Raw genomic sequence first — 20,722 nt, 5'->3', positions numbered from 1 at the left:
AGAGAAGAAAGGAGATGGAGAGAGAGAGAGATAGAAACATCAATAATGAGAGAGTAATTGATCGGCTGCCTCCTGCATTTCCCTGACTGGGGATCGAGCCCACAACCTGGGCATGTGCCCTGACCAGGAACCGAACCCCGATTGCCTGGATCCTAGGTCGATGCTTAACCACTGAGCCACCCCCAGCCGGGCTATTGCCTTAAATCTTGACATAACCTAGATGCTGAAAATAAACAAGTGTCCTATCAGCAGATTTCCATTTCCCTCTCAAAGGCACAGTCTGGGTGATACATCCAACAAAGAGATCTTTCGTGGGCTCCAGCCCCTGAGTTGTCATTTACTGGTACTGTAATATTTGAAACCACCCATCTCTGCAGATCCAAATGAAAGTCTATCTGCCTGGAGCTCACTGCAATTGCTCCTCACGTCCTTTCAGACAGGACTTCTGATTTCGTCTTTCTTTCTGACCCTGAATTCAGACGAGTGTCTCCCTGAGGCCCTTCTGTTGCCTCAGTTTCTCTTCTTCCTTCTACTTCACACTGAAGTGTTTTTATTGTGCAGATGCCATTGCTCCTTGGCCTTCATCTTCTGACAGTGCACCGTATTCAGGGTAGACTAATGGATTTAATTTTAAGAGAGTGTCTGAAGTTATTTTGATAGGGTTTCAGGGTCTACATTGAAGGAACTACTTGTTGAGTCTTAGTGTAAGTATACTCCTTCCTTTTTCAACTATGGTGTGTCCCCCCAAAATGTATCCACACTTTGAATAATTATTAATTCCAATGGGTAAAATCTGAAAAGAAAGAAACATCAATTGAGCTATCAGCTGTTAAAGTGTGTATACATTTTTTTGAGACACCAAAACTGTGTATATCTATGTGAGGCTTCGTTTTCTTCATGTGTTTCCACCAGTGCATTCTGTAGCAGGTTGAATGCTGAAGTAGATGACAAAATCTAGTTTTCTTCTATTAAGTCAGATATGAAGGAGATTTGCAAAAGTATAAAATGATTCTTTTCACTCATTTTGTTATTTATATTAGTATGCAATCAGATTATTATTGTAATTTTTGAAATAATAAAGATATATATTTTTTCAATTTTAATTTGAAAACATTTCAATATATATAGGCCACATTAACAAGTGATATTGATATTTACTGTGATATTGATTTCAAAAACTTAAGAACTGCTACCCTAATAAATTATTCTTGGGGAATTTTGCATGTGGACACCAAATAAGTTAATGTGTTCAGCACTAGAGTAGGATGACCTCCTGATTTGAATGTGGAATGGGATATAGATAAATAATTGATTAAGAGAATTCAAAAAGAAAAGAAAAGCTTTAGAAAGCCTCTTGAATACTTTGTTATGTGCGCTGAGACTGCTGAGCTTGGTTGCTGCCCTGTGATAGTGACTGCAGCACATGGTCTCCTAGGCAAGCTGTTTGCTTTGCCACGTCAACACACAAGCGCTGTTTTGATCTCAGCTCCTAGTCTTCTTTCTGTCTGGCTTCCTTGTGTTTAATCCATCTGACATATGGTCTTTTTCTTTATCTACCTTTTATTATGTTATTTCATCAGGGTACTTTGAAATCAGTATGGGGAATAATCGGCAGACTACAGTTCAATTTTAAGTGCCTTTCCTTATCAGAACACATAGAATTATAGAGCAGCCTTAGGACTCACTGCTTCCACTGATGACATATAACATAAAGTTGAACAAAATTATATAGCCTGACATAGCGAAGCCTATTATTACCTGATATAGAACATAAAAGCTGAAGAGGAAAGGGTGGACAAGATCTTCATGGATAACTAAGCAGCTGGGTGAAAACAGCCAGAGAAAGAAAAGATGTTTTCCTGCTGCTTTTCTGATGTCAGTGTTTTCCTTGCTGAGCTTTGAATGTTTCCTCATTTCCTCTCTCCCTGGGACTCTGGATTCTCAGAGTTTGACAGAACTTAAGGGTGCAATGCATCTTCACCACCTACTAGCTATGTGACCTTGATCAAGTGACTTCAGCTGTTTGTACACTGTTCCCCTTTCTATAAAGTGGCATAATAACAAGTGGGCCTACATCACTGAATGACGATTAAGTGAAACAATCCACGTACCACATTCAGCCTTCTGCCTGCTACCCAGTGAGTCCTCTATGAGGACTCTTCTCCATGACTCTTCTCTACTTTTACTCATTGGCACTTTTGTCTTAAGTGTATGTTACATGGGTGGGAAAATAAAGAACTATATTAGATAATTCAACAAATACATATTAAACTATTATATACCAGGTACTGTACTAGGGCTGGGGATACAAAGATGAATGAATGCCCGGCTGGGCGTGGCTCAGCCATTGAGCGTCAACCTAGGATCCAGGCGATCGGGGTTCGATTCCCGGTCAGGGCACATGCCCGGGTTGTGGGCTGCAGCCAGTCAATGACTCTCTCATCATTGATGTTTCTGTCTCTCTCTCCCTCTCCTTTCCTCTCTCTGAAATCAATAAAGACATATTAAAAAAAAAAAAAGATGAATGAAAACAGTGTCCGTGAGGGTGGAGGCCATGTCCATATAGCACTTTACTCTGTTTCTGGCCTCTGGTAGAATACCTGGCATATAGTAGATGTGTAACAAATATGTGCCAATAAGCAACCAACCAACCTTAGGAGATAAGTATAATTACTCTCACCATTTTATGGATGAAGAAACTGAGACTTAGAAAGACACATTAGCAATAAGCAGGAAGGCCAAGGAGCTGGGGGAGAAATAAAATTTCCCAGCATAGTAGAAAACTCCTAGAGTCGGAGCCCAGGCTGCAGTGTCCTGAGCCTGCACTACACATAAATTCATCTGGGGTGATTCTTGCTCCCAAGGATTTCTGAGCTATTGGGTTGGCCCCTAAGAGAAGAGCTTTGGTTCATTTGAAAATAAGTGAAGCAGTGATGATTAATGAGGACAATGGCCTCTCTCACTTTTAAATTCCAAAATTTGAAGTGAAAAGGTTGTGTAAAATCTATCTTGTTGTTCCTGGAAGCAAGAGGTTGCCTATTAAGACACCAGTTTGAAAAATGTGGAAGTAGAGCTAAAAAGTGAGACAGAGTGGCTCAAGGACATGCAAGAGGTGGTAGAGCCAGGATTCACATTCCCTTGTGGCTGACTCGAGAACCCACACCTCTAGCCACTTTTTGTTGCTGTTACATTTTCAGTTCTCCCCCTTTAATAATTGGAACAATATAATTTATATCAACTAATTAGTAAGCGAAAATCTTGTGTCTTTTTCACTTCTGGAAGTAAAAATAGCATCATAACAAGATGGCATCAGATTCAGGGCCATTCATTTGTGTTATGAAAGCTTAGTGAATGCTGGAGCCAGGGAATGGATGTTCAGATAAGCAAGATGTGCTTAATCCACTTGCTGGAACTCTGTTGAGATGGATAAGATCTCCCACGTGGGCTTTCTGCATTCTGGTTCTCTCTGACAAGAAAACTTGAAACAACCCATACATTTCTCTTTCATCATAAATCCCCTTTACCTTAAATTTTTGGTTCAAAATTTACACTACCCAAGGAGCATTTTGTAAAGACTATAGTAACTCTTGTCCATACATTGATGATAGAGCAATGTTTATATAATATCTATATGTAGCAATATACAGGCAATACACATTGTACAAATGTATAAACTGCAAGCCAAAATGCAGATGAGCAAAAATTACTTCATTTTTTTATAACAGAACTTTGTTTCTGTTAAAAGTTGCCTTTCTAATAAGTGTTGTGAATGTGCCATCAGCCAATAAGTTTTCTTCCTTTACCCTAGGATTGCATCTTACTTCTGAGGGGACAGTGAGGAAAGCATGTCTGTTCTGAGTTGTCTTCTACCAGTGCCATTACTGTGTTAGGTGAAATGTCCATTCTAGTCTTTGTTACGTCTTGTGCTAATCTATGTTACTCCATGCTACTTGTGGGTATATGTGAATCACTTCTGCTCTCTGCTATTACCTCCTAAATAAACTACCAGTACACAAGTCATTCGTTATTTGTGGCTCTGCTTACCAGAGGAACTAAGCTAACACAGATCTCTAAAAATGAAAATTTCACAGCTTGGGCAGGGTCTTTGTTTAGCTATGGGATGAGCATTAAGAGGTATATGATTAAATACTGGCTTCTTTTTTTTATTCTAGGCTCACCAAGGCACAGTTTGAAAGGGGTGGTATTGGTAGTGGAATGAAAAAACGGAACTTCTGTTTTATTTGTGAGTCTTGTTAACATAGTAAGGCTATGTAACAAATTACACTCAAACTCAGTTGCTTACAACAAGCATTTATTCTCATTCTCACAAGTTGCCAAGATAACAAATTCAGCTTGTTTAGGCTGCATTTATCTGGACAGCTCTGTTTCATGCTGTCAGTTGGCTGGGTTTGGTTCCAGAATGTGGATCTGCTACATATATACATTTGTTCTGGAAACAAGCTGAAGAGGCAGTAGGTGGTTCACCGGATCACGGAAAACAAGAGCCAAGCCAAACCGTGCAAGCACATTTAAGGCCCTTGCTTGCATCACATCCACTCATATTCCACTGACCAAAGCAAATCATATGGTAAAGCTCAACATCAATGGGCCAAGAAAGTACACTTTATCCACAGGGGCAGAGGGAGTGGAGGGAATAGTAATCATTATCATGTGTATTAGTGCTATACCTTGCAAAATTATGAGGCAGTTAGAAAGCATTACTCTTCCTCCTTGCGGGTTTAAATTTGTATTTAAGAATTAATGTTTACCCTTGGGACATGTGTGAATTTGTGTCTGTACTCACAGCTTGCACATGGTTGAAATAGGCATTCAAAGGGAAACAGAGGCGTGTCCTGAACCCTTCCGGTGGGAAGACTTTGAAGATGGCTGTATGTGGAGGGTAAAAGCACGTCAGAACAGCCTTTCTGGAATTCTTGAACAAAATATTTTAATTTGACTGAATAATTATGACTTAGGAGAAAGGAATGGAGTCTGAAGGAAAACCACCCACCCTGGGTAGGAAGGTCATATTCTGAATTGGGGGTGGCAAGTCCAGGGATGGTTTGAAGCAGGAGAGGAATTCACACAGGCACTAAGAAAGACTGACAAAAATATTTTTTGTCTGAACAATATGCTTCAGGTTGGAAACATTAAAACATGACTTTATTTAAATATTAAAGCTTCTCTAGAGTGAAGCTTTGGGCTGAAGGGCAGGATACCAAAGTTGGGCATTGGGGGCTTCTGATGAGGGGACCTCTGGGAAGGACAGATTTAATGCTTAGCTACTATAATCTGGCTATAAACAAAATCATGTTTAGTAAACTGTTGCAAATCATTTCTCTTACATGTAGTAAGTCCCTTTAGGTTTTTTCCCCCTTCAACACTTCAATTAAGACTCAGTCATACAACTTTTTATGTTGTCAAAAAGCGAAAGACTGAGCTATAAAGAAAAATAAAATATACCTATTCAAGTAATTCCTAAATTGCCTTTAAGAAAGCCCCCCCCCTTTTTTTTTACAAAGGAATTAAGTTCTTAATGTTAACCTTCAACTTCTTTTTTTACACTTCATTTGGGAAACACAATAAATAAGAGAAGATCCTATTTTTGTTGGAAACATGAGCTTTTTTTCTTTTTGACTTAGTGAGAAATAATTTATTCTTCTGATTTATAAGCATATTTTACATATTCTGGTTAATACATAAAGTGTATAATATGGGAGTTCCCTTAAGAATGCTAAGACCACAGGTTAAACTCAGCCATACATTGTGCTAGCCTATTAGACAAATGTCACTTTTAATATCACAACACATATATATTGTACTTTTTTTTTTTTTACTGACAGAGGAACATGCCTTTTCAAAAAATATTTTATTGAATGGAACCTTCTTATTCTCAGGAAAATTTTGGTTCTTTAATATAATTTACTATGCCTTTTAAAATTCTGTTTGATAAAAGCATTGCTACATTATAAATACCTGTAAAGAAAATATATTTAAAATTTTGAGGGAAATATTATATGTTTCTTCTTTCACATTTTCACAAAAATTCACACAGGCACTAAGAAAGACTGACAAAAATATTTTTTGTCCAAACAATATACTTCAGGTTGGAAACATTCAAACATGACTTTATTTAAATATTAAAGCTTCTCTAGAGTGAACCTTTGGCTACAATCCAATGAGTTGGTCGGGGTTTTAATCGGAAAAAGTACTGTTAGAAGGATGAAAAAGAAAGCTTCATACAATTAGCACTAGGCTAGGAATGGGGAAAGGATACATTTTCATTTATTACTGTTTATTGTCCTCTCTAGGCCTTAGCTTTGTTTCTTTTTAGTTGAAAATTTATCTCATAAATCCCTGGTCCTTTTTAGTTTTAATACTTTTTGATGTGCTGCAATTTTCAAAATTCTATCCAACACTCTATATCCAACAGCATGTGAAACTTCCAGGAACACAGTGATACTACAATTCTTTTAGGAGAATATCCTCAAAGCTTTATGGGTATTGCTCTGGAAATACTCTTATTCTGCACAAATTCATATGGTAGAACAGGAGGTAAAATTTGTCTTACTAACCATACTTAAAACCAGAACAAGTGACAGACTGGTGTTCTCTTAAAACCAGAGCAAGTGACAGACTGGTGTTCATGTGTAGCCTGATAAAGTTCAAACCTCATGGAAGAATTGCAAACAGCGAACCCAAAGGGAGAATGCCATTGTAAGCGACTAGAGCATTTGTGAGCATATAGAGAATGGGGAGGTAAGGGGTTGGCAGTTAGTGAATTAGCATAAATGGGCAACCAGGGGAGGTGAGATTAAATGAACATCTCAGAGGTACTTTCCGGGAATCTAAAATACTATTTTGGGGCCAATAATTTAATCAAATCATGGAAAATTCTCATAATTATTATAATACATATCCCTCCTGAAAGAAGCTGAAGATATTTTTTCCTAATGCATTTACACTTTGAACATGTTCATAGTGCATGAGTGGGCAAAATAAATACCTATCAAGTACTCACCAGTAAGGGGCCTGCTGTAAGCAGCATGGAGCAGGGAGCCTTGGGGGCCTGGCACTAAGGTTTAGCTGGGCAGTTGCTACTTAGCTCCAGGCAACTGTTGGCATGAGGGAAGATAGGTCTGAGAATCAGGTTTTATGTGAAATCTCACATTTTCAGTAATCACTCATATTTTTAAAATATTTTGCATGCCGAACAAAATCTACCCAAGGGACAAATGTGGCCTGTGGGCTGCCAGCTTGTGTCCTCCCAGTTGAAGCTCAGAAGCCTTTTAATGATAATTTAGATACTATCAGCTATAAGATTGAGAAAGAGCCTTTAGTGGCAAGGAATGAGCACTCAATTTTAAGGATCTGGGAAAACCTATTCTAATGAATACAATTTTAAAAACAAACTAAACCTCCCATTGGCTCTCTCCTTATGAATATTTTACTGTTATTGTTTCTTTGTGTTGTGAGTGGTTTTCTGTTATTATTGCTAAAAAAAATTATGACTAGGAATTTGCCAAGTCCTAAGCGTAAGTTTGTTCTAAGAAAGCAATATAAAATTGTTCTCTCAGTATTAGTTTGCGGCTAAGACAAGTGAGGAAAACCTTCAGAAGGGGAAACAGAGGAAGACCAGAGCACACAGCATGAGTCTCAGCCACCGTTACATCCAGAGAGGCCTCTTATGTGGCACACCAAGCAAAGAACGTTCTAAAACTGCTCAAACCAGATAATGCAGATTCTGAAGTCTGTTTATGGATCTAAATAACCCAGCTTCCCCCACAAATGACCAGATGGACACTCCCTGAATAAGTAGTACTTTGGAATAGAAAAGACAGAGTGGGGATCTAATTGTGAGGACTTTCATCAGAGACTTCCCAAAGCTTTCTTTGGCATCAAAATTCAAAGAACCACAGGGCAAAGACAGGAGACAAGCTACCAGAACAGATTTCTTTCCTCTCATTCTCTGCAGATTACTTTTCAAATTAATCTATTGCCTAGGTTATGATTTTTCTTTTGAGAAATGAAATGGGAGGGCTCAAGGAGGTGTCCTAATGCGGTCCGAGGACCAGGTGTGCACTGTGGCTCTAGAAGGAACAAACGCTTTACTTGTGTAGGCAGAGAAGAAATGTTTTGAAAGAGCTATGACCCATTCAGGAAGTTGGATTTACTGTTTGAATTCATCCCTTTCAAATGTCCAGTTTGGGAAGAAAAAGAAGAAGTATCACAAAGGATATTATAAGCATAGGAATCGATGACAAAAGCAACCACTTCAGACACAGGCAAAATCTCAGGGTAAGGAAGAAGCATGAATATTTCCACCTCAGGGTCAGACTTAGTTTTCCTCCCTCAGAATGTCCACCAGAGCTTGCAGCAGGCGGTCGTCTCTGTGCTTGTAAGGTTTGGTGTTATAGAAAACATCGACATAGTCGTTATACAGACTGTCCCCAGGATCTTGAAGGTGGGGAGGTTTGTTCAGCTTTTCCAGGGCCTCGTAGAAATTTTCGTAAGGGATACTGAGCTTTGCACTTGGAGACGTCTTTGGTGATTGCTTTGGCAGTGAGTTTTTGCTGAAAGCGTTCTGCAGGAGTCGCAGCATGGCCTCGGATGGGGCTCCCTCCACCAGTTCCTCCCTTCTGTTTCCCACACCACTGCTGCTGAGGCTTTTTGCAGCCAGGGGGTCCTCACTCAGCCTCTCTTCTGTGGGCTTCTCCTAAAACACAGAAATCCACCAACAAAGGGAAGAAGGCTCGTTACTTAGTGCCCAGCAGGCCAGCTGCAGCACGTGCCCACTGCTTGCCCCTCAAGAGGCGGTTGGGCAGCAGAGAGAGCACAAGGCTTAGAGTTACACTAACTCAGGTCTCGGTCCTCAGTCTTCCACTTGCTGATATATCCTTGGCACCCGTTTAATCTTCCTAACTCCGCCTGTAGAATAGGAATAAGAGTGCCTCCATTTCTGGGGGTTTGAAGACTGGGTAAGATAACGTATGTAAGTGCTTGTATTTACTGGTCTTACTGTGCCTTCACTTTGATAAGTGAGGTACGATTCATGTTAAGGGAGTTAATAATTTTGAATTCATTAATTTTAATTTCTAAATTCTGAATGAAAGAGTAAATGAATAAAACAAAAGGGTTTCATCCTATGAAAAATAAACAATTTATGACTGCCACTCCCTTTCCTCCTTACCCATGTTTGACTCCCTGCCTAAAAATTAGGGACAGCTTCACTCACTACATGGTCAATTTACAGTTCAAACAAAGAGCAGGCCAGGAAGAGCACAGTTGCACAGACCTCGCCTGAGTCCACCACCTTCTCCACCCCTCTTCTGTCGTTCTGCACGGTGTTGTAGGACGTGTACACACGAGGCTGCTTCATGTGCTCTGGCTGAGAAGAGGTCCCGTGCAAAATCAGCTTCCAGTTCACAATTCTTCCTTCATTTTGCACCCTTCCAGACTGATGAATAAGCACATGTAATTTTAGTGTGTGTTCTAACATAAAACAACCTCCTTAAAAATATCCGAAAAGGATTTCATAGTTAAAATCTAATTTAAAAATTCTGTGCATTCCATGTGTAGAGCTCTGCGTAAAAAGAAATACATCACTGGTGGGGGATAAGTGGTGATGGAAGGAGGCTTGACTTGGGGTAGTGAGCACACAATACCATATATAGAGGGTGTATTATAGAATTGCACACCCAAAACCTATATAATTTTATTAACCTATGTCACCCCAATAAGAAAAAAGAAAAATATTTTTAAAGATAATTTAAAAAAAGAAATAAATCACTGGATTCACTCTTACTATGAAAATTGACAGTTTAGAGGCTCAAGGACTTAAAAAATGGTTAATTGCTTCATTTAGTTAAAAAAGCAGAACTCTCTATATTAACCTCTATATGGGGTGTGATCTTGAAAAGTTGACTGTACCTTTTATAAATAGAATTATATTTACCAATTATCAACCTGTAGAAACATTCCGTTGGGGGAAAAGGCAGCCTCTACGGAGCATTACAAATAGCCTTCAGCATTAATCAGCCCTTAAAAACCATACATTTATAGGAAGAGTAATGCTTTTCAGAGGCTCAAAAACTATGTTTTAAAAATAATGTGCTGAAATTTGAAATATCTAAAAAATATTTAAAAGTATAGAGTCAAATTTTGCAGACTTATCTTGGTAAATAGATTTTCTTAGCTTCCTGATGTGAAACTGAGTTAGAGTGGAGGCTACGTTCAAGAATAGGACCACCTACTAAGAACATTTTCTTCTCCCTGTGAGAGCAGGAATTTTTACAACTTCCATTCATAAATTACAATTTTAGCTGTCTTTAGGAGAAAGCTATTCTCAGAGAAAGAAGTAGCAATAACTGTAGAATTTGTATTAACTTAATTGACATCTTCAGGAATTTAAAATCATTTCTTCTCAAAAAATTATTTAGACATTGAAATACGGTGCTGCTAGTGCTGCTGATAATTAATAACATGTCTCTCTCAGAAGAACTCAGACTGAAACACCACTTATTTATATGCTCACATATAGGAATGCTGGAGAAATGATGTAAAAATAATTCAGCTATAAAAATAATTTGGCTTTTTGCTCAGACACTCCTTGCTTTATTTTTGTGACTGTATGATATAATTATAGAAAGATACCAAAGAGTGTTAGTAAACAATAAAAGAGAAATGCTTTTCAGTTTGTTTCATAACTGAAGCAAAACAAAGTAATATTAAACAAGCAAGCTATTTCTAAATAGCGACTGTAGTAAATATTTTTAATGGTTCCCTCATGTTTCTCCAGTGGAGTATCATAAGCAAAGCTCATCTAGCATTTAACTATGTTTGTGAATATAGCTCATTCTGGTGAGTAGGTCATGTGGCTGGCTACATTCTGAAATGGGACACTTAGATTTGTCCCACAGCCTGTCACATTGTATATCAAAATATCTTCTCTTCTTCTATGGCCAGTTCCTAATTTTTTTAATTTTTTATTAAATCTATGTAGCCAAAGGGCAGGACTTGAAACACTATATCTTTTCAGTACTCAACTCAGGAATGATCAAAGTCCTTAGGACCCTGATTAATGATGACACCAGCCTTAAAACTCCTTCAGTGTGTTTACAAGTAAGCTTGTGTTTCTGTAGCCTTTCCTTCTTACTTACCATGTCTGCAATTCGCAAAGTCCAGGTGCCTATGGGATTCTCTCCCCACGAGTGAACAGACATGAAGTCCCAATTTTTAAAGCCATTAGGAGATGTATCCCGCTCTCTTTCAGCCAACAGAACAGTGCTGGTTCCTATTTTCATACAATAAACACAAGTTAATAAATGCCCTAACAGCTCTGATAGGACCCACTCTAGCATCTGATAACCGAAAAGGAAAGCTGGAGAGATTAGCCCTCCAAATTTTCCTTTTGAGTATAAGAACAGGATAGAGACATCCACAAAAACAAAAACAAAAGATGTTTTTATCCACAGTACTTTGCGCATTATCTGACATATAATAAGCTCTCAATACATACTGTGGAAAAATAAATAATGAATATATTAATATTTATTAGAATAAGGAGAACTCAGGAACTACATTTATAAACTACATTAAAGAAGAGAGTCCAAGACCTAAAATACATTTTTTTTTTAAATGGAAAAAGGTTTTATTTCCCTGTGATGAGAACTCTTAGGATTTACCCTCTTAACAACTTGCATATATACCATACAGCAGTGTTAATTACAGCTACCATGTTATACATTACATCCCCAGTACGTATTTATCTTATAACTGGAAGTCTGTACATTTTGACCACCTTCACCCAGTTTCCCCTCCCTCTGCCCCTGCCTCTGACAGCCACAAACCTGATCTCTTTCTTTGAGTCTTAAAATATATTTTAATGGAACTATAATTTTGAAATTTAAGAGGAAATTTTGAGCATTCAATAGGTGCCTGAGTCTATAATCTTGTGTACACATAAAAAAGTAAAGTAATAATCTCCTGTCATATAAAACTAGTAGTTGGAGTAACTCTAAATTTTCAAATCCAAGATCTCTATAGATCAGGAAATAATATTCCTTTCTAAGTGAAAGGGTCAGATTAACTATATGGCCATCAATGAAAAAGCAGCCCACCAATATTTCAGGCCAATTCCAAGATATCTATAAAGTATAACTCCAAAATTACTAGAACCTGCTCCAAACCTCTAAGAAGTTCATATCATGGAAGCACATTACTGAGATAGTTCACCTTTCCTCACACATCACCTATAGACACTGAATTTAGGCAGAGACTGAATCCTACTAAAAGGTAGAAGAGCGTTGGGACAGCTTCTCCTGGTTGAATTATGGTTTGTGTTCACAAGCTCTTTGCTCTTTCCCATCCAAGATCTCATCTGAATTAGTATCCTCTCAGGAAAGAGCAAATGCCCATATATCATATGGTCTTAATCATGTCATTATGGAAAATTTGTTAGTCTTCTCAATCCTCTTTCATGGATCAGAATTCTCAGTTTTCCAACTGATTCCTTGAATGTACCTGATGCATCTGTCAGCTTTATTAATGAATTATCAGAGTAATTTTCACTAACATACTACGTGAGAGAAAAGAATGATAGATCACCTGGAAAAATGAGCACAATTTGAAAATGTATATTAAGGTATTAATTAAACTCCAGAAAGGCTTATTAATTAAAGTTATTATTTGAATAGACCTAATTCTTTGCTTATCTAAGCACCCATGTGAATAGCAGGGCAGAATTCTGATGTTAAAAAAAGGAAGAAGAAACATAATTTTTAAGACCTGAAAATATCTATTGGGAGACTTAGTTCTATAAAGATACAAAAACTCATTGATTTGAAATAATTGAGTTCACCTTTAAAAATTTAAATAAAATGTTTTAAAATAAATTTTTAAAGTTTTAAAAAACTTTACCAGCAGCAGAAGTGAGTGTGACATGAAGGTCTCCTCTTCGGGAATATTCAATTGTTGCTTCAAATTGTACATGTTCCAGGGACTTGATAGCATTTTCCTGTTCTTCACAAGCTCTTGTTGGAATTTCAATGATAACTTCTCCATTAGCTTTCAGGGCTCTAAATATATTAATGAATCATCACTGAATAAAGTCTATCTCTTTTTCCTTGCACTTTATGCAAATATGTACATATCAATTTTGTCTAGATGTTCAACTAAGCTTGTTGTCTATCCCTATTATGAATAGAACCCAATTCAGGATTAGCTACAAATAAATTTTAATGCATAGAAAGTGGTAAGGTTTTTACATCAATAGAAAAAACACGCAATCCTAGTTACGGAACCACAAAAATGTCACAAATAGCCAAATCAATCCTGAGAAAGAAGAACAAAGCTGGAGGCACCATACTTCCTGATTTCAAAATATATTAGAAAGCTACAATAATTAAAACAGTATGGTACTGGCATAAAAACAGACATAAATGGCCAATGGAACAAAATATAAAACCCAGTTAAGTGTTCTTACCACAATAAAATAAAAAGAAAATAGTAAAGAACACAGATTCTTGGAGAGGGGATGCTATTTACTATGGAATTGAATTCAGGCAGGCTTGCCTTGGACCCATCAAAAAGTGGCCTATTATTGCAGTAGACATGTCCCCACACCTTCTGCCCTTAGGTATTTTGTGTGAGTGGGTCTTCAGTATAATCATGGTTGTCGTGATAACATCAACAAAACAATCATAGCAGATTCTGCTTCTGGGGCTAGATGTGGCGAGTCAGATGTAGTCTGCATGAAAGCACTATGATGAAGATTTTTTTCATGGAAGAAAAATGAATGAGGAGTCAGCCGGCACTGTGGTATGAAGGGAGGCTCTTGAGTTTTGGATAATACTGGTGGGTAAGTGCTATATTTCATCAATTCTAAGATGCATTTTTTTAAACATTTTATCATCTTTGAATTCGGGATAAACCTTAAAACTGATGAGTGATAATTAGCAATGATTGTTCTTAGTGCTACATGAAACAATGGTACACCATAAACTTAATGCTAGATGGTAGGTAGGCTATGAGAGGAAAATGCAAATATGCTAATATGATTTACAGATCTTTGGTCTCAGTATTTCCCCTGGACTCACAGGAAACACTGGCAAATGCTACCTCCATCTACTTCAGAAAGGCAGGTGACAAAAAAAATTCGGCCAAATAGCAAACATCAAAGAGTGCCATGGGCACACATTTGTTCAAAATTCCTGAGACATTTACCTGGGCTCAAAGTCATTGTCCTTTACAACACATTCTTTCTTCTCAGGCACACTCTTCCAGGTTCTCGGATCAGCTAAGTCCACCAGAGCTTTGGCATTTAGCAGCCCGAATCCAAATCGACTGTTCACCATCAAGCCTGCACCATTCTTTTTCCACCCAGGGTTATTGGCCAGTGGGTCATACTCAGAGGTCCAGACAACCAAGTGCTGCATATCTCGCCAGGTGAGATTTGGACTGCATGGAAAGTGACCCAAAATATCTTTCAGGAACAAAATGAAGTTCCTTGCAAAAGCAAGTGCTAAAAACAAGCATCTCTATTCAAATATTATGAAGTACCTTTTGCCATTGTATTTATGTAATTCTAGTTTGCATTACTATTCATATGTCTTTTCATTCAGAATTCAAAATACAGTATGGAAAACTTCTCCATGTGCCATGTAAGTTAAGCTCTTACCATGAGTAAATTTTGCGTTCGGCATCGTAAATGTAGGACTTGGTTCATGATTTCTAATTAGTTAAATTTAACTGGAGCAAAATTAAAAATGACAGCACTTTGTCTTCCAGTCTTTTGCTGTCCTTGGCACTTTTAGCATTATTAACTTATAGATAAAGCCTTGGCTTCCTTCTTAAAAAGACTCAGGTTTTAAAGATGGGCTGGCTACCTACTCAAATACTTTTTGTTTCTATGTATCAAAAGTGTCAGGAAACTCTTAGCTACTTGAGTTTGCTATAGCAAGGCACTATGCTTAATACTTTGGGAATATTCAAAGAGGCAGTCCTTGTTTCTAAGAAGCTTACAGTTCACTAAAAGAACTAAGTTTTTTGTGTGTGTTTTTATATAACTGTAATATATCTGTTGAATGCTGTGTTTATGGCATAATGTACTGTAGAGTTTAGAGGAGAGAGAATTCTTTTGGGATGGGAAGGCCTAAGGAGGCTTTGCTGGGAGGAAATACTTGAGCTGAACTTTGAAGAGTGGGTAAAATGTCAACAAGGAGAGTGAGAGGAAAGAGAATGAGGCAACAGAGCAAAACCTGGGGGAGGAGGTACAGGATGTGGCCCAAGTACAGGGAACAGTCTGGTTTGCTGGAGCAGGAAGAGGTGATAAGGAGTACTGAGCAGATGGTGAGGGCCTTGACTGCCAGGTAAGGGGCTTATACTTTACTGACTTTATTGTTTGGGCAATGGAGAATAATTGAGAAATTCTGAGCAAGGAAATGGTATAATCAGAAGTCTTGGTAAAAATTAATTTAGCAATAATATAAAGATAAATCAGAGATGCACAGGATTGTTGGATCTATTACAGTGCAGACAAAGCCTTTCCTGATCACCCTATTTAAAATTTCAGTTCTCCCCACAAGCTCCTGAGCTCTCCGTATCCTGCTATACTTTTTTCTTTAATAGCATTTATCACCTTCTAACATACTGTGCAATACATTTGTTTTGTATACCATTAATGTCCATCACCCTGCTAGAATTAGCCATGAGAAGAGCTGAGATTTTAATCAATCTTGTTCTGATATGTACCTAGCACTCAGAAGAATTCAAGGCACAGAGTATATGCTGAGTAAATATTAACTGGTTGGATGATTGAATGTGACTTCATGTTAACTAGCCCCAAATATAATTTTAAAACTTACTGCTCTTAGTCATTAGAGTCTTTCAAGATCTCAAGCTTTCTCGGCTTTGAAACCTGCATTGTTTCCGTTAAGCCAATCAAGCATTGTTTAATAAATAAATTCCTCAAGGTTTCTATCTTATCTCTAGGTTGTGAAACAACCCTCAGGGAAGTTTGGTTCAATTGCTGTTTTCTCCCTAGAGCCTTTGGTATACTGGTTAAATTGCCCCCTGGTAGGTATTGCAAAGGCTAGCTGGCAGGCCTCACAGGAAAGCTCCCTCCTCACACCAGCCTGGATGCACAGACCATGCATTCTGGTCTGTCTAGAGAGTTTTGGTCAAGGACTCAGCTCCCCTCCTTGGTCAAGCTCTTCCCATATTTACATTCCTAGCTCCTCATATCTTCATCCTTAGGTCTCTTTATCTGAGGCCTTGGGCAGAGATCTCCTCTGCTGAGGCCTCCTTATGGGGGGAGTGGGGAAAACCTTGAAGACATTTTCCCTAGTACTTCTCCACTCCTAGCCTTCCCGAAGCCCTACCACCAACCCAGAGTCCATAAAACTACCAGACCCTTTTGTTGGGGGTCCCTCAACAATGAGAAGACCCTCATGAATGCAGTGCTCCACCTGACCCTTGACTGGTGCCCCATTCCTTAGGGGGAAACGGACCGGGGAAGTCCGTGTTTCCTCTCGCTTTAGACTCTGGCTTATACCATCATATCACCTCAGTAAGCAATTAAAGGCTTTAACTCTTTCATTTTTGGTTTTTTGCTTTAATTGGCTACTCTCATGCCAGCAGCTCAGTAGGCTCTCTCTCAGCTCAGCTGAGCTCCTGACAAACATAACCAGCCAGAGAGTGACTGATGGAAGCCTTAGAAAGACTCCAATTCATTGATTCTCATGGGTTCCAGATTGCTTGCACCATATAATCTTGTAATTATGGCACACTTGTAAATATTGAAAATTCCCGAGTCCCATCCGAAACCTACTGAATCAAAGTATCAGGGTGAAGCATGATTTTATATTCATATTTGCAAAATAGTGTCTAACCAGCTCTATGTTACAGCTAAAATAATAAGAGTTGAAAGAAAGAACACAGCATATAACTAAGACAATTAGAAGTCATTTCAAATCATGGAGGTCAGAATAGGGAGTAATATAAGGCATATTAAACTACATTCTACTACCAAAGACCTGTGTGGCCCTAAGCAAGTCACTTCATGTCCCTGGGCCTGAGCTGACTTATTTATAAGAACAGAGGGAAGAGTATAATAATTTCCAGAATTTCTTACTATTCAGACCTCCTATCTGTCCAACATCATAAATACCTTATTGTAGATCTTTTCTCTACATTGGCCATCCCACATTCAGGAATAATTAACAAGCTGAGCAGAAAAAGCTATTTTCTGAATGTAGAAATTAATTCTGTCCTATAAAGCATTTTATTGAAATTCTTGCATCCTTCCAGTCTTTTAAAGGGAGTTTTAGGTAAAAGCCTCTTATCAAGGTGGTCAATGGGCAACACACCAGTTTCCCATTTGGACCATCAATGTGAGCAGGTGTTTGGCGGTAGGGATGAGAAAGTATACTAAGGAGGCATAAGGCAGGGTCTTGATAATCAAATACAAAGCATAGACTTCCTACATTTCCTATAGTAGAGCATTTGTTTTGCATTTAGTTGCAAGTTTTATTGGTTTTTATATTTTCTTTTGCCTATTCTTTTCAAAATAGTCAAGGGGGCTTATTGCCATGCAATTTGGAAAATTAAGCCTATTTTCCTAACAGAGTTATTCTTCATTTGTGTGATTGCATTTCATAAGTGTAAAGGAGCTGCTAATAATAGTACATCTCATTCCTGACAGCCTTCTTTTGTTAATTAGTGCTCAACAGTATCCACAATAATTAAAAATTTTAAAGCTGTATTAGGTTGCTAATCAAGAATATGTTTATAGAAAATAAGGGTTGTGGAATTAAACATTGAAATTAAGCATTGCTTCTAATTAGAAGAGTGTAGGTATGGTAATCTGGAAACAAAATTCTAAAGTAAATGAGTCTCAGAGGCTACCTGGTTCAGTCTAATCACACCTCAGTAAGCCTAGTATGTTGAATATTTCCTAACCTGGAGACTTTCCAACATTTCACAACCCACTGAGTCAAGGATTTCTCTGATGTGATTTATCCAAAGGTTTCATGCAGGATTGAAAGTTTATATTCCTTTCTCCAGCCTTTAATGAAAACAGAAGATTGGTTCATCTGTTTATTTAATACCTCCAAAGATGTCAAGGGATTCAATGTTTCACTACAGAATTTGTGTTCTCTATTAAAAATTCTGATTCCTTTGCTCTCTCCACGGAAGACCGAGGTTATTGTCTGCCATCTTGCTAATATATCACTCACTACATGACAATAATGGCGCCATAGGCATATATCCAAGGAATTCCTGTCTTTTTAATGCCTATTAAGTACCCAAATGGGCAGCTTCACAATTATGGCTAGATGAAGTTGCAGGGGAAAAAACAGTTATAAATTAACTCTTCATAGCAGTGTTTCTCAAAATTTGGTTAAGGTAACTATTAGCATTCAAACTGCCAAGGATATTTGCTAAAAATGGGATCCTAGGCCAAACACCAGAAACTTCTGAATCTGAGTTGATGGCAATAGGACCTGGGATTCTCTGCATACTACATAAACTCCCAAAGTGACTATTATGTAAGCTGGTGTTTGAGAAACACTCTTCTAGGGAAGAAAATTCCTCTATACATATTTGAGCCAAAAACCATTCTTTTTCCTTCCCTCTCCTCTTGCCATTCCCCAATGCTCCAACTAAGTCATATTTAATGCAATATAGTAGTAGTTTGCTCATGACAAGGAGTCTTTTCTGAGGAAATCATAAACATATGAGAGTTAGGATGTTCCTTCATCAGCCTCAATCTTATTAACTGCCCTTTGTTTCAGAGGATGATAGGCTACCATTCAACATTTCCTCTCCATTAGGTCCATGGGAAGCAGCAAAGCGTAGTTGCTGATAGTACAGACCTGAGTTTGAATCTCTTTGTGGGATCTTGGTTACATTTCTCAACCTCTCTAAGCCTCAGTTTCTTCATTTATAAAGTGAAACTATTAATTTCTGTGCCACAAGGATGTTGTAAGGATTAGAATTTGTATTGTATATAAAGAGGTTAGCACAATGTCTGATTCATGGTAAGCACCTGACAAAAACTGAATGTTATTACTCTCAATAAATTTAGCCCAGAGTTTTTCTTCAGTCTCCAGTTGTTCCTTGAGCACCAGCACATAGTTAATTGATTTTCCCAATCTTGATTGTCTAGGGACAGTTCCAAAAATTCTGGCATTCATATTTTCTGAAATAATCGTCTTGGTACATAGATAACTGAATATAGTTCAGAAAGCTGTCCATTTGAGAAGACATCTCAATAATCTCTATGTACTTTGGCAGAATGCATATAAATGTTAAGATAATATCCTTCTTACTCATGATTGAATCAAAATAAAAGGAATTAAATTCTTATTATGTGCACCAGAAAGATTATAGAGTTAATGTCTCTTAAATTATGAACAGTGTGGGAATCTGATGGAACCTATAAACCATTCCCTAAAAAACAATGCTATACATGCATTCACAAACAATTCTGCAACTAGTTTCAAAAAAGTTCATGGGCTCCTGGAAACTCATCCATGTATTTAATAGTAATCCATGGAGCCCCTGCTTTATAAATAGTCCATTAGAAATTAAATGAGAATAATGAAGCTAGATCATTCTTAGATCATTTTCTCCTTGTACAGAAAAAAGTTTGAAATTTTAGAAATCATAGATTACAATTTTAAAATTTCAATTTTTAGGTAAAATTAACATTAGATCTATTCACCTAGATGGGTGTTTCTACTATTGATCACTGGACAAGGCTAGTTATATTTCCATGCATCTGATAGGTGTTGGGTAGAGAAGACTTAATATTCTAAGGATGGATTTCTTAATAGCTCCCTGGAACTAATAGCTTATATCCTGAAACTGAATATCATAAGCTTGTTTTACCACTTGTAACAGCTTGCTTTCATAGGACCTTATTTTTTCCACTCAGAACCACTTATCACCAACCTCAACAATTCATGTTGGATGACCTATATATGCTGATACCTTCAATTTCAAATTGGAGAATTTCATATAGGAAAGAGGTTTGAAAAAAACCATCTGACCTGATCCCTCCATTTTATAGATGGTAAATTGAGCCCTCATTAGAGATTAACTTACCTAAGGTCACATAGCTCATGATATGCCTAGAAATGGAAGTCAGTAGTTCTTTGCACTTTTCACTGCTTAGATTACTTTTCCTCAAATTTGGTTTGAATCTGCTGTTGCCAGTCTTAGCTTAGGTACATAGGCTTTGCCCTCTGTTCATCCCCTTCGTGTTACAAGTGAACTCAGATTCTAAACATAGCTCTTCTATTGGGCCCAAGAGTTTTAAATGTTCCTTTGTTTTCGATTGAGCTCTTCCCAGATTTGCTCTTTCCTTACCTGACATCTTCCCAGCCCATCCAAGTCTACCAAGGTAGACTCTTGGTATGAGCCTTGCTAGGCCTGTCTTGCTTAGCCACTGTGGCCATCTCATAGGTATGATACCAGGAACTAAATCATAACTCCATAGGTAGCCCTAGGGCTCCTGGAGCTACTCTGAATTCTCTTGGACAAAGACTCAGCAACTTCCGGGCTCTTCCAGCTGTGGCAAGAGTCAATGTGTTCTTCTCTTCTGCTACTGAACATGATGTGAGGGGTCAGCTTTGTCCTCTCTAGAGACTATGGGTGTTCTCCCAGGACAGCCTCCTTACTGGGAAGGGTAACAGTAGTTTACAAGTGTAATCACTTC

At 37.9% G+C, this 20,722-nt stretch overlaps 1 protein-coding gene across 1 annotated transcript in view; it reads right to left on the bottom strand.

The window, feature by feature from the left end:
* Nucleotides 1–4,297: 4,297 nt before the first annotated feature.
* The window catches only part of PCSK1 (proprotein convertase subtilisin/kexin type 1), a 40,691-nt gene continuing 24,266 nt past the window's right edge, over nucleotides 4,298–20,722 (bottom strand). Inside the window, exons 10-14 of the mRNA XM_081131664.1 lie at nucleotides 14,224–14,457; nucleotides 12,919–13,076; nucleotides 11,160–11,293; nucleotides 9,296–9,457; nucleotides 4,298–8,716 (exon numbers count right to left, since the gene is read on the bottom strand). Coding sequence (XP_080987790.1) covers nucleotides 8,339–8,716; nucleotides 9,296–9,457; nucleotides 11,160–11,293; nucleotides 12,919–13,076; nucleotides 14,224–14,457 — 1,066 coding nt within the window. The 3' untranslated portion in view covers nucleotides 4,298–8,338. The remainder of the gene's footprint in view (nucleotides 8,717–9,295; nucleotides 9,458–11,159; nucleotides 11,294–12,918; nucleotides 13,077–14,223; nucleotides 14,458–20,722) is intronic.

The sequence above is a fragment of the Miniopterus schreibersii genome (genome assembly GCF_964146895.1).
Source record: "Miniopterus schreibersii genome assembly, chromosome: 3".
Taxonomy (NCBI): domain Eukaryota; kingdom Metazoa; phylum Chordata; class Mammalia; order Chiroptera; family Miniopteridae; genus Miniopterus; species Miniopterus schreibersii.
Note: the sequence above shows the minus strand (reverse complement) of the source record. Positions and strands in the feature narration are given on the sequence as shown.